The following is a 14,265-nucleotide window of genomic DNA, read 5'->3' as shown; positions in this document are numbered from 1 at the left end:
ACTACCACTATTTTTTTTCTCTGAACACTTAAAATTTTTCTTTTTATTTCAATCTACAAAATAAAACTAGTAAGAGCCAACTCAGATGTGCTTCCTCCATCTTGAAAACTGTTCCTAGTTCTTCTCCCTTTTTTTTTAAATTTTTTTTTAAAGATTTTTTTTATTTTTTTATTTGACAGACAGAGATCACAAGCAGGCAGAGAGGCAGGCAGAGAGAGGAAGGGAAGCAGGCTCCCTGCTGAGCAGAGAGCCTGATGCGGGGCTCGATCCCAGGACCCTGATGCGGGGCTCGATCCCAGGACCCTGAGATCATGACTTGAGCCGAAGGCAGAGGCTTTAACCCACTGAGCCACCCAGGCGCCCCAGTTCTTCTCCCTTTTTAGTGGAAATATGTTTCTTTTGTTTTTGATTACAGTTATCATTTTGTTATGATTACTAAATGTGTGAATTACTAAATTATAGTGGGTCATTCCTCTGGAGGCTGTGGAGATAAGAAACCCCTTATATAATGGGAGTTGATAAACAGGGTCGGATTCTCACTGAGATTCAGAATTGCATTTAGCTATGCTCTGAAAATGATTTCAAGGAGAGCCAAATGTTGTCTCAGAAAGGGAAATTGATCTTTGGGCAAGAGCCAACAGGAGGTTGGAGCTTGGAAACAAGAAGATACATGTGGCTTGCTCAGCCCTTTGAAAGGTCCAAAAGAGATGTGGATTGGCTCCAGGAAATAATGATGGAAGAGAAAGTAATGCAAGGCATAAAGAATCAGGTAGATGATATGGTAAGGCAGGGTCTTAGCTACTTACTAATTTTGTCACCTGTATTGAGTCAATACATCTCTGAACCTTTGCTTTCTTTTTTGTATGATAAAGAGGTGAGAAAATCTTTATTTTTCATTCATCTATAAATGTTGCCATCAGCTTAAAAGAACATTTGGCAGCTATAAAAATATGAACAGATAAGAAACATAAGAGAAGGAACTGAGCTTCATTCATTTTAGTAACTGACTAATTAAGAAATGGGCCTGAAGGGGCGCCTGTGTGGCTCAGTGGTTTAAAGCCTCTGCCTTCGGCTCAGGTCATGATCTCAGGGTCCTGGGATCGAGCCCCGCATCAGGCTCTCCGCTCGGCGGGGAGCCTGCTTCCTCCTCTCTCCCTCTCTGCCTGCCTCTCTGCCTACTTGTGATCTCTGTCAAATAAATAAATAAAATCTTAAAAAAAAAAAAAAGAAATGGGCCTGAAATATATATAATAGGTACTCAACAAATATTTGTTGAATGGATGGATGAGAAAAATGGAATAGATCAAGAGGAAGTAAAGTCAGGAGAGAACACCAAGACCACCAAGAACACCAAGACCAGACTCTGAGGCCACACATGTAGGAGGCAGAGGATGGAATTTAGGAAGGCAGATAAGAAACTGTCTTCTTTGCTCAGAGGTCAGGACCAGGAAAAAAGCTTCAGGAGCCAGGATAGCTGTAGCATAAAAGTTCTGAGAGCCTATCTGTACAGGAGATTAGTAGGCATGTTTTAAAGAATTAAAATCCACAGTAGTAATGCCTACCCAAATATACCTTCAACAACATGTCTGAACATTTAGAATTACATTTAAGGCAACTAGAAGGCAAGGTGAGGAAGGAAAGTGAGAGTGCCATGAGATTGCCATAGGTAAAATCAGACAGACCACACTTTAAATCGAAGTTACATTCACTAGCAGTATATATACATATGGAAGAAAATTAATTGTTTTATTAATTTTTTTAATTAATTAATTAATTAATTAAGACATCTAGAAAATAAAGAATTAATTCTGAAAAATGAAAATTATACTATCTACTCTGAAGAATTGTTTTGAAGATTAAATAAGTGAACATATGAAAAGGACCTAAAATATGTCTAACATGATTTTTAAAAATTGTATTGTTATCATTATTATTGCCTTATTGTTTTTATGCATAATAGAGTATGTATTAGCCAACTCAATCTTTGGCTTGAGTTCAGTTCAAGAACTTGTAAGTTGTAAACTAAATTGCTTCTTTATTTTTGGGTTTTCTTCCAAGTGTGGCTTTTTCCTCTATTGTGCTCTTTTAAAAGTCCAATCCATCCACTCCCTCATAATTCTAGCTTTGTTTTAGCAGCATCAAGGGAAAAAAGACATTTCTACTTAGGCCAGGGAGGCTAAGTGGCAGATGGCTGTGGTCTGGCCAATAAGGCCTCAGATCTCAGATGTTAGAGGAACAGAAAAGTCAGAGCAGAACTACGGGAAGGGCAGGAATAGAAACAGCCCCGATGGAAGTTTTCCTTCACATGACTGTAAGAGATGAACCATACCAGATTCAACTGTACTTAGATAACCTTCCCAAATAAGAGGTGATGTCCCCCTCTAGTGTTTGTTTCTAGTTTATATAGTTGACCCTTGAAAAGTACAGGTTTGAACTGTGAGAGTAAACTTACATGGGTTTGTTTGTTTTTTTTTTAATAAATACAGTACTGTAAAGGAAAAAAAATGCAGTACTGTAAATGTATTTTCCCTTTCTTATGATTTTCCCAATATCATTTTCTTTTCTCTAGCTTACTTTACTGTAAGAAGAGTATATAATATATATAATATACAATATAAGTGTTAACTGATTGTTTATGCTATTGGTAAGGCTTCCAGTCAACAGCAGGCTATTAGTTAAGTTTTTGGGGAGTCAAGAGTGATACGTGGACTTTCCACGGTGCAGGTGTCAGCACCCCTAACCCCCATATTATTCAAGGGTCAACTGTAATAACTTTATTTGAGTGGGGAGTAAGAGGACGATTGTTTCCTAAAGGCTACTGCTTTGTAAGATACGTATTTTTAACAGTAAACAAAGTTAGATATGATGTGAAAACTCTGCAACTGAACAGATTAAGAAAATTAATATAAGACTTGTTACAGAAGTTACATTAATACTGATAACTTGCCGGTAGATACACTAGAGTTAACAAATATGGTTTATCATTGCTAAATCAGATTTTTAAAGAAACTTAGCTCTAGTGAAACGTGCTAAGACTGTTAAACAAAAGTTTTAGCTAGTTTTGAAGCTACCTTCATCCTCAATAGGTTTTGGACTCTGACAGAAATAGGCCGCATTCTGTAGTTAGTTCCGCCCTTAAACTCCCTGATCAAACATAGTTTTGGTGTTAGTTCATAAGTTACAAAGCCAGCAGACTATTTTAGTTAAAGGATAATTAAGTATAGGGCCTGGGTAGGCCTAGAGTAGTTGAAGATGAAGGGTGGGCTGGGTTTCACTTCTAATTTTCGGCCCAAGCTTTCAGGCTGAGAAAGTTGCTTCCGAGTGTTCAGAGCAATCTCAGTTCTACAATCCCAGACACAAAGTAGGACTTCGGGGGAGGAGGGGGGAGTGCCTTAACTCCTTAATCTGTGTGTGACTATCAGGTCTTGGGAATACACTGAAGTAACGTCGCGTGACCAGCTAGCGGAAAATGGAGAGTGAACTGCACAAACGTGTGTAGGGCGTGTTTGGTTTGCTTGTTAGCTTAGAGCCCTCAGGGAGAGAGGAGAAGACAGAACTGTAATGACTCACTGAGGGACTGGTGAAGGGCTGCCCATGAGGTGCTGAGACATTCTACGTGGAGGGATAGTGTGTGAGGAAAACAAGTCTGCGGTCAGGAGAACAAAGACGTCGTTTAGCTATGGCACACAACCTGAAGCGGTTTAGGCTTACCGGGAGGGCGACCGGGAAAGCTCACAGTCGGGAAGCAGCGGTGCAATAGCGCCTCTCCTGAGCCCCGCCCCTCACGAGCCCCGCCCCTCACGAGCCCCGCCCCACAAGCGTTGGGCCAATGGGAGCCCGGGATGTTAGCGGGTGGGAGGTGCGGCCGGGTTGCTACAGCGGAGCTGGGCGGTGGCGGCGGCGGCGGCAGGGGCGGTGGCGGCGGTGGCGGCGGCAGCGGCGGCAGCGGCGGCGGCGGCGGCGGGTGTTAGGGGAGAAATCTCGGGGAGCCAAAGGTGGTGGCGAAATGGAGGGACTGGAAGGTGAGGAGGTGGAGAGGTGCGGGCCAGGCGGTGAGAGCGGGCCTGAAGCAGCCCGCGGTGCCCAGGACAGAGGTGCCGGGGTGGCGAGGGCTGGACCGAAGCGGTGGACTCTGCCCCTCCTTCGGAGGCCCGAGCGGGCGGTAGCCTTTCAGCCCCCAAAACCGTGGAGCTCATGATCCTCAGGCTGCCCCTCCTCAGACGGTCTTCAGCTGGGGTTCCCCACCGGGAGCCTGATACTCCTTTGGCATGTGCCTGCAGGTATCTTCTACCATCTTTTGGTCTTTCCTGATTCCTGAGTGCCCTTTTGATAATCACAGCCTCCAGCCAGATTTTATTTTTCTTGCAAAGTGGACTCTTCATTAATGTCCATGGCCTCTCTACTGCCAGCCTTTGCTGGGGCCCCTGGGTGTGTTTTCAGCCTCTAGCTCCAGACACTTTCCTGGCCAGTGTCCCTGGGTAACCGTTTTTCTCTTTCTACCGCATCTTCTATCGGAGGGATGCCAAGAGCATCTACCGAGGAAGAGTCACTGGCCAGCTTCAAAGCCGGGACAATAGATTAACAGAAGGATTTAAGAGCTTGTTAATGACGACTCTGTAAGAAAGAGCCGGCATTGATTCCCTATCTTTGAGTTAATCCTTGTGCTGTAACCATGACTCCAGATTTTGCTTTGTTCCCAATTCTTTCACTTCTCTATTATTTTTGTCCGTCTTATCCTCTGTAATACAACATTTGCCTAAAAACAACAATGGAAAAAACTAGTTAACATTGGCAACAACAGTTTCAAGGTTGTATTTCAAATTGTGGATAATCCTGATGAAAGATGCTGTTGCCTTGGTTTAGCTCTTTTCCCCCCTCCTATTTTACATAGATTCAGGTGGAATTAAAAAGAGAGGCATTGAGCCCTGTATTGTTGCATGCCAGAAAACAAATTATTTCAGGTTGTGTTATAAAGTGAAAAGTAATAACTGATAACTTTTTGCAGTTACCTAAGCATACCAAAAAAAATGTAATGATGAATATGATAGTTTTTAATGCTTTTACTCTCGCAGTAAACAGCTTGAGAATGGTAGATGAGAATTCTGATAAATTTTCCTTTTGTGGGCAGCTACAGTATACTGTGACGAGTGAAGTTCCTTTTCTCTGGTCATGTAATTTATTTCAAGGAGAGCATTAAGTTCCCATGAAATAAGAATTGTAATGATCACACTCCTTACTTTCAAGATACTGTTTTTTAGAGGACTTATGGAGGAACCTTATTTTTAAAATAAATTTTAAAATATGTGGTGGTCTTGTAACATAGTGGATAGGATCGTGGGTTCTGGAATTCTTGTGAAGTTATCATAACACACATTAATTGCTTTAAAACAACTTTTCTGCAGATTTTTATTATTTCATTTAACATTTGTAATTAAGGCAAAGATCTTCATCTGTTTTTTCACTTATATATGCTAAGCATCTAAAAAAGTGTCTGACCCAGAGTAGGTACTTAATAAATATTTATCGTTAGATAAATGACTTTGTCCATCATGGGCACCATTCGAGGCCCCATGGTTGTAGCAAAAAATAAAAAGTCAAAAGCCCTGTTCTCATTGAATCTGTGTTTTAGTGAACCTTATATTCTAGCAATACCAAGACATTACTATTGAAATCTTACTAAGAATGCTTTTAAGATATAATGAAAACCCAGTATAGTATTCAATACATTGGTGGAAAAATACATGTATTCTGATGTAATATGTTATGAGGGGTATGTTTTATGGGCCCAGCTTATGATGTATCACAGTAAACAGTACTTGCTCCTTACTTTTGGGGGGTATTTTGTTTTTGTTTATTGTTTAACAAAATGAGTTACTGTCATTAGCTATGATGTGTTTAATTCTAATTAGGTTAAGTTAAAATATATGAAATAGGTTTTTTTTTTGTAGGACAAAACAGTTGAATATTAGTAATTCATGTGGTTTAAACTAATAAAATAAAAGCTCTGAGAGTTTTTGCTGAAGTTAGAACAGTGCCTTTCTTTCTTTCTTCTTTTTTTAAAATCAGTCCCTGTTAGGTCCCATTTTGCAAAGGTCAGAGGTTGGAATCTTAAGGTTCCATCCATTAATTCATTCATCCATGCCTTCATTTAATAAACATTGATACAGTGATAAATAAGAAAGTTTTTCCCCTACTGGAAGTTAAAGTCTAACACTTGGGGTTTTTGTTTTGTTTTGGTTTTTGTTTTTTAAAGATTTTATTTATATATTAGAGAGAAAGCACAAGGAGTGAGGAGGGAGAGGGAAAAGCAGACTCCCCTCTGAGCAGAGAGCTAGGTGCAGGGGCTCCATCCCAGGATGCCAGGATCATGACTTGAGCCAAAGGCAGATCCTTTAACCACCTTTGCCCCTAAAGTCTAGCACTTTGAGGTCTAATAAATGTTATATTGCAGTCCTGTAGAAAATCTCCAGGAATTTGCTTACCATGTCATAGTAATTGAGCAAATATTGTACTGTTTGGTGTCAGACTCATGTTTCTAGTTGAAGCTAGTTACTGGACTAATCTTGATTACAAAACCAGAAAATATACAGCCCCCTTGAAAAATTCTAATGAAGATTATCATACTCTTTTAAAAATTATTTACATATAAAGCATGTGCCACTTTTATTATTTTTGGTCTTCTGGGACTTCTCATGTTCCCTGATCGTTAAGAGATGAGGTAGTAGTCTGAACACTGTATTTCAAAACTAAATATAAATTATCGCTCATGATTCTGTATCATCTGTATGAGAACTTCTGTGTTCTGTGTGTAATTGGAGCAAAACCTTTAATTTATTTTCACCCAACTCTTGTGCCCTGTAGGTATATCTAAGGCCTATAGAATTAGGTCTAGACTTGGGAGTTTTAGTCTCTCCTAAGCTTTGCATCTGTAAAATGGAGAGATGATAAACTTTAAGCAGATTTAATAAATACACTATTGTCATTTCTTTCACAACATCTTGACAAGTGGTTATTAACAGTTGTAAGAGAGATCAGTCTCCCCATTCCTTTTTGGCTTACTAAATTAGCAGATCTTAGTGTACCGCCCTCTAAAACCTCATTAAAAGTGTAATTGCTCTTCTCTGGTGTACCCTAGATTTAGTTGAAGAAAGCATTCCTGTCCCATTAGGGTTTCCTTTTGGTTTTGTTTTTCTCTAGTCCAAATGCATGCTAGTTTACTGAATAATTCTTCATCTTTATTGGTTTATCTAGCATTCATTGTTTTTTAGTCTTGAGTTAGGTGCGAGGTTATTTTAAAAGCCAGTGTGTTGGAGAGGCCTATGTTTGGATCATTGTTCTGTTTCTTTTTAGTTCTGTGGTTTAGTAAATCTCCACTTCAGTTTCATCAGCTATAAAAAATGGAGGTTTTAAATACTAATCTACCTGAACTATATTACTATTAAATGTTGTCACATACATAAAGCATTCAGCAAGGTGCCTAGTACATAGGAGTTCCCCTCGGTCCTTGTTTATTGGATGGGGAAACTCATATAAGTGTGTTAGGAGCTTTGAAGTGTTTAGTAGAGGTAAAAAGCATGCTTGGAAGAGATTGTGTGCAGTCTTACTCTATAGATGGCTATGGTACAGGATAGGCTGAAGGAAGAAGAGACTGGAAATACGTATATGGGATGAGGATTTGAACTAAGGCACAGATTGTGGGAATTAAAAAGGGAGGAGAGGTGAGATATGACTGTTGGATATGAGAGAGAAAAAGAAGCAAAAGGGTTGTCTAGCTTTGATGAAGAGTTAATATCTGAAAGTCTCTGCTTTAAAAGTTTCCTCATTAAAGAAACTTTCCCTGATCCTACCCACTTTCAAATACACTTACACATAACACTATTACTGTCTTCTCTCTTCTTACTCTGCTCTATTTTTCTGCATTGTGCTTATCACTACCTGACATTTTATGTATTTGTTTTTATTTTTTCCATGTTAGAAGAGTAAAAGCTCTGTAAGATCATCACTGTTTGCTTACCTCTTCGAACAGTTCCTGTCTCAGGGCACCTGGATGGCTCAGTTGGTTAAGCTGCTGCCTTTAGCTCAGGTCATGATCCCAGACTCCGGGGATCAAGCCCCACATTAGACTCCCTGCCAAGCAGGGAGTCTCTTCCCTCTCTCTCTGCCTGCCATTCCTTTTGCTTGTGCTCTCTTCAATCTGTCAAATAAATAAATAAAATCTTAAAAAAAAAAAAAAGAACAGTTCCTTTCTCATGCTAGGTGCTCAACAAATACTTGGGGGAATCAACAAATTGATCTATTTTAATGTAGTGTCTAGGCCTGATAAAGTTTGCCTGCAGCTTAGGTAGAAGAGAAAGGGAGGAGGTAAAGAGGAGTTAGTAAATGTAAGCCAGTGTTTCAAAAGATGTGCTACTCAGAACATTGGTCCTAAATAACTCCTAAGGTCAGGATTTGTTAGGGAAATAATAATATACTAAATCTCTTTTTTAATACTGAGGAAGTTCTGCTCTAAGAAAACCCATTCCTTTAATCTTTAAAATTCCTTTAATTCCTTTAATCTAGCATTTGCCAAACATGTGACCATGGATCAAGGGATTTGAGGGTGATTGGTGAAAGTAGAAATGACTAGTCAGATTCAGACTGAGTAGGAAGAAAAGTGCAATGAGGAATGGGTTATCAAGAAGATGCAAATCATTCTGAGATCAAGAAAGTGATTTAAAGAGAGGTAGAAGGTAGAAGTACATGGTCAGAGAAGGTGCTTGGGTATTTTAAAGAGTCCAGAGGTGGACCATTACTAAATTATTTTAACAGTTGTTATTTTTGTTGAACTGGAATGGTGGACTAAAGAGGAGTAGACTGTGAAGGCTGTGTGTTGAGTAGTTAAGTGTGAATGTTTAACTGTTGAAATCTAGGATGAACTCAAAGAGGAAAGTCTTTTGAGATTATTAGGGATTGTTGACCTGAAAGTAATTAGATTTTGAAAAGGATTGTTGGAAGAAGACTGTATAACAGATGCTATATGCTTCAAAACGAAGGCTTGTTTTAAAGGTTGGATTCAGATGAGCAGTGACCCATGGTGAAGAAATAGACATGCTACACAGAAGCCAGAACTGTTCTTAATTTCCAAGATTTCATTTCTTCTGAAAATGTTCTTTCCTATTTCTTAAATAGACACATTTTAGAATGTCATAACTATTTAGATAAAAGCATATTATCTCACATCTATATATATGTAATATATATAATAGTATTATATAAAGATACCATTTCAAGCCTTATGGTGCAGGTTTTGAAGTTGCCAAATACAGAAATGCATAACAGAATCAACACTGTGTGTGAGATAAATTTTATAAAGAGAAGTTATGGAGAGTTTTAGAATATTAAGGTACTTTAGTTACTAGGTTTTATCCATTAATTTGAGTGCTTCTTTCGACAGTGCTTGCTCTCTGCTACAACAGTCACCCCTCTGCATATCATCTCTACTATGGTTTTATAAGCCTCACAATTTGCTAGCTTTTGCCACACAAGAGAGATTAGTGTTTGCCTTCATGTGTTGGAGAAGAGTATTTTCTTATTTCATTGGTTATAAAGCATTTTCATGTATAACTTCTCAGATGACCCCTTAAATTTGAAGGTAGATAAAGCAGATAAAATCCTCATTTAACAAATGTTAAACTGAGGCTATTTATATGATTAGTCATACATTTTTCTTCTAATTCATGTAGTGAAGACTTTTCCAACAAGGAGAGAGACATCTTGTTCTTTGCTATAGTTCCTTGCAGATTCTCAGTTCTGTATATAGACAAGTGGAATTGATTTTCTCAGCATTCTGCATGCTACCTGAAGCATTCATTCCTCCATCTGCATTGGTCAGCTCGTTTAATCATCCTTATATCTGACCAAATTTTTTTTAATTTAATGCCAGTAAGAGGGTATGTTATCATCCATGTACTTTTCTTGCTAATGTGGTCTTAAGGTAGGTTTTATTAAATACATATAGTATATTTGTTATGGTGTATTAGATAAAAGGGGGCCATGTAGGTCATTCAACCTAACTTCCTTCCAAATTTTATATAAGAGGAGGCTGAACCTTAGTGAGGTTAAATATCTTGTCCAGGGAGTTATAGTTCTGTGTGATAGAGCTGTGACTTATGAGACAAATTTCAGTGCCTTTTTTACTAAGCTGTCATGTCTTTTAGTGAATACCATTACAACAAAATGTAGCTTTGTGACTCTGAACCTAAGCTGCTTTTGACGTGTTGGTAGAAGGGGGTGTTCACACTAACATACATGCGCATGTTATAGTTTGTTAATTATAGGGCTATGCTGTATGACTAGCTAATATAAGAGGGAGGAAATTATAAATTTATATCTTTATTTATTTTGAATGAAGTAATGACTTCAAAATTTTTGTAAAATTTTGCTTTGTTATTTATTTAACTGAAGTATACTTTAAAGCAAGTAAAATAAGTGATACTCTAACATTTTGTATTGATGAATTTTTAAATCATTGCTTAGAATTTAAAGGATTATATGAAAATTATAAGTAAACAAGCTTAATAGATTATGTATTATGTGGCATCACTTTGAGCATCATTATGAAGACATTCTTAGTGTATGTTACAGATACATAGTGGAATTAAGTCCCTGTTCTCCCTAGATAACCTAACCTCTGGTATTGGAGAGGAACAATTCAGGCAAATCTTTGCTTTTGTAGTTCCCACAGCTTTACTGCCACAGCTTTATTGCCTCCATTTGAGATGATAGTCACTATCTACCATTAAAATAGGGCAGTGGAGTATTGAGAGAATGAGAGAACAAAACAGTTTTTCTGTTATGGTTTGATTATATTCCCACCCATGTCTATTTTGATTCTTCTGTTAGTTTTCTTGAACTTACTAAATGCTTTGGAACAAATTACATGAAGTCATAATTGTACTTTTCTCATGAGTTTCTTTAGGTTACTTCTAAAACAAAGTGGCTATTTGTCTTTCATGTGATAAAGGAATTTTAACAGTAAAATATTCAGCAGAAAATATATTTAAGAAATATATTTAAATGTATCTAATTATGAATTATATTTAATTATTATTTTATATTATATATTAATTATATATTAATATATTCAATTATTAAATAAATAAAATATATTTAATATAGTTAAGATACAGATTCAAGTACCATTTTTAGAAAATCACAGGTATGGAAATAAATTTAGTTTTGATAATGGCTAGACAGTAAAATGACAAATAGACTCAGCTATGTAGAATTCCAAAGAATGTAGTTGTTTCTTTTAAATCAATTTAGTAACAAAATCTGTTGTGTGAAAATGTGTGATAGATGCAGTAAGTTTTGATTGAGTAAAAGTTTCAGCTACTTGCCATTTATTTAATGAATTGTGCCATAGGACAGAATATCTCAGTTTGCTGGTCCATTGAATTCTTATATAATATTATATGTATAAAATAATGAACAATTTATATAATAAAGGTAAGCATAGTAACTAGGTGATTCTTTAAGGCATTATAGTTCCTATTGTCTGCTGTTACACAGACCAAGATTCTTTTTTTTTTTTTTTTAAGATTTTATTTATTTGTGAGAGAGAGAGGGAGGGAGCAAAGCAGGGGTTGCTACAGGCAGAGCAGAAGAAGGAGAACCAGGCTCCCCACTGAGCAAGGAGCCTGATGTGAGACTTGATCCCAGGATCGGGATCATGACTTGAGCCGAAGGCAGATGCCTAATGGACTGAGCCACCCAGGTGTCCCAGAACAAGATTCTTTTTATCTTAGAATCCTTAGATCGGGGCACCTGAGTGGCTCAGTGGGTTAAGCCTCTGCCTTCGGCTCAGGTCATGGTCTCAGGGTCCTGGGATGGAGCCCCGCATATCGTCGGGCTCTCTGCTCCACGGGGAGTCTGCTTCCCCCCCTTCTCTGCCTGCCTCTCTGCCTACTTGTGATCTCTGTCTGTCAAATGAATAAAAAAAAAGTTAAAAAAAAAAAAAAGAATCCTTAGATCATCTCAGGAAGCCACCTCACTGATCACCAATGTTATATCTTAATCCTTTGAAGATTAATAATATATAATATTAACCTCAAGGTAAATAGTGTTTAAAGTTTGGTAATTTACAGTAGAGACAGGCTATAAATTCAGAGAATGTAACAAATTGGTTTGTTTAAAATTAAAGAAAACAAGATATTTCCAACAATATCAGTTTGGTGATACTTAAATCATCACTTCAGTATTTGGCATGTCCTTTTTGACCACTGATAACTCTAAGTCTTGTGCCTCTTTTTTTTTTTTTTTTTTAAGATTTTATTTATTTATTTGACAGACAGAGATCACAAATAGGCAGAGAAGCAGGCAGAGAGAGAGGAGGAAGCAGGCTCCCTGCTGAGCAGAGAGCTTGATGTGGGGCTCAATCCCAGGACCCTGGGATCATGACCTGAGCCGAAGGCACAGGCTTTAACCCACTGAGCCACCCAGGCGCCCCTGTGCCTCTTTTAATAATATTGCTTATTCCAAAATGAAACAAGACATTTTCCACAAGAACTGACAGCTTATATATGAGGACATTAAAATTTGGAAGTTTCACAATTTGAACAAAGAATTTATTGATTAAATTCTTTTCTGTTTTAGAAAATGGAAGTGTCCAAGTAGGAGAATTGTTACCTTGCAAGATTTGTGGAAGAACGTTCTTTCCAGTGGCATTAGTGAGTACCTTTTTCCTTTGGATTATGATAGATCTGTAATTATTCGATACTTCAGGACAACTATCTTGGGAAGAACCACTGTGGAATAATTTAAAGAGATATTGGTCAGTGTTCTTTGTTCAAGAGTATCAGTTCCACCTATGTCTTTCTTCTAGAGAGGTCTCTTTCCTTCATAGTTTGGTCTTCAGAACTACTCTGTTAAAGTGTTTCACTGTGGAAATATTAACAAAAATAGAACAAAAATTCAGAAATGCGTAATTATGTATTTAAAGATAAAGAATGATATGTGTCTGAGATTTGCTTTAAAGTACCTTAGGAAAAAGAGCTGGGATAGATGACAAGATTGCTAAATTGCTGATAATTGTTGATGAGTAAGTGGGAGTTCATGACACTATGCTCTTAATTCTTATGTGTATTTGAAATATTTGAAGAAAAGTTGCTTTCAATTAAAAGTGTGCCTAAATTATGTATTATGCATATATTATGCATATATTATGCATTCTTTTTTATTTTTATTATTTTTTTATATTATACATTCTTTAGCTACTTTTATTAGTAACACAAATAGGAGTACTTTTAATTGATTTTAATGTTAAATAACCAACTAACTAGAGAATAAGGGAAAAAATGCCTATGTACCTAAAATATTTTATTTTTACCTTAAATATAAAAATACATTTGTTAATATTTTGATGCAGAATAAAGACTTTCTTTGAATATGCATCTGCTGATTAAAGTTCTGCCACAATCCAGAATGCGTGTTACTATTTCCAGTTTGTTTCTTTGAAGTAAAACAAGGATTTAATGATCCAAAATATCTGTTGGAATATCGACTCCTTTTAAATAATGACAGCTTTTTTTCCTTTGTTCTTTAAAAACGTCTTGCCCACACTTAACTCAATGATTTTGTTGTTTTTGTATCATCTCGCTGTTTTTCAAACCATTTTCAAAGCATTCAGCTCAGTTTACATAGGAAAGAAAATGCCTCCTTTTGTCCTTATTTGATATTTAATTATATAATGTAATCACTATCCAACTACAACTTATATAACACATCAGATTTGGGAACAAGTACTACATATTTTTGACACAACTCAATGTAAGAACAGACATCTATCAGAAAATTGCTTGTTAGCCACACTTTTATTTTTTTCATATTTAAGAGATTTTTATTCTAATAGCTATAATTATAGTATTTGCTTGTTAAAATGAAAACTGAAAACAAGTATGTATTAATTTCTAAGTGTATATTGAAAATTTAAGAGGTTGCATAATATCAAACCAACCAGTTTGGAGGTTTCCTCTTTTCTCAGATAAAGCTTAACAGTTCTAGCTTGCTCAGTGTTTATCAAAATACAAAAGAAAAAAAGTGCATATAGTGCACTTCCATTAACATATTTTATTTGGAAGAGGGAAAATGATTATTTATCTAGTAGGTTAACTGAAGGTCGTTTATAAGAGCATTCATTGTAATGTTCTTAAAATGAATACATGAATGATTGACTGATGATGATACATGAATGATACATACATTGATACATACATGATACATACACAA

The 14,265-nt window shown here is 36.8% G+C and overlaps 1 protein-coding gene across 1 annotated transcript in view; it reads left to right on the top strand.

The window, feature by feature from the left end:
* The first annotated feature begins 3,908 nt into the window (after positions 1-3,908).
* The window catches only part of ZC2HC1A (zinc finger C2HC-type containing 1A), a 47,870-nt gene continuing 37,513 nt past the window's right edge, over positions 3,909-14,265 (top strand). The window contains exons 1-2 of the mRNA XM_080802559.1: positions 3,909-4,022; positions 12,634-12,707. Of these exons, the coding sequence (XP_080658685.1) occupies positions 4,007-4,022; positions 12,634-12,707 (90 nt within the window). The 5' untranslated portion in view covers positions 3,909-4,006. The remainder of the gene's footprint in view (positions 4,023-12,633; positions 12,708-14,265) is intronic.

The sequence above is a fragment of the Martes martes genome (genome assembly GCF_963455335.1).
Source record: "Martes martes genome assembly, chromosome: 4".
NCBI lineage: Eukaryota > Metazoa > Chordata > Mammalia > Carnivora > Mustelidae > Martes > Martes martes.
The sequence above is the reverse complement of the archived record's forward strand: the minus strand, read 5'-3'. Positions and strand labels throughout refer to the sequence as shown.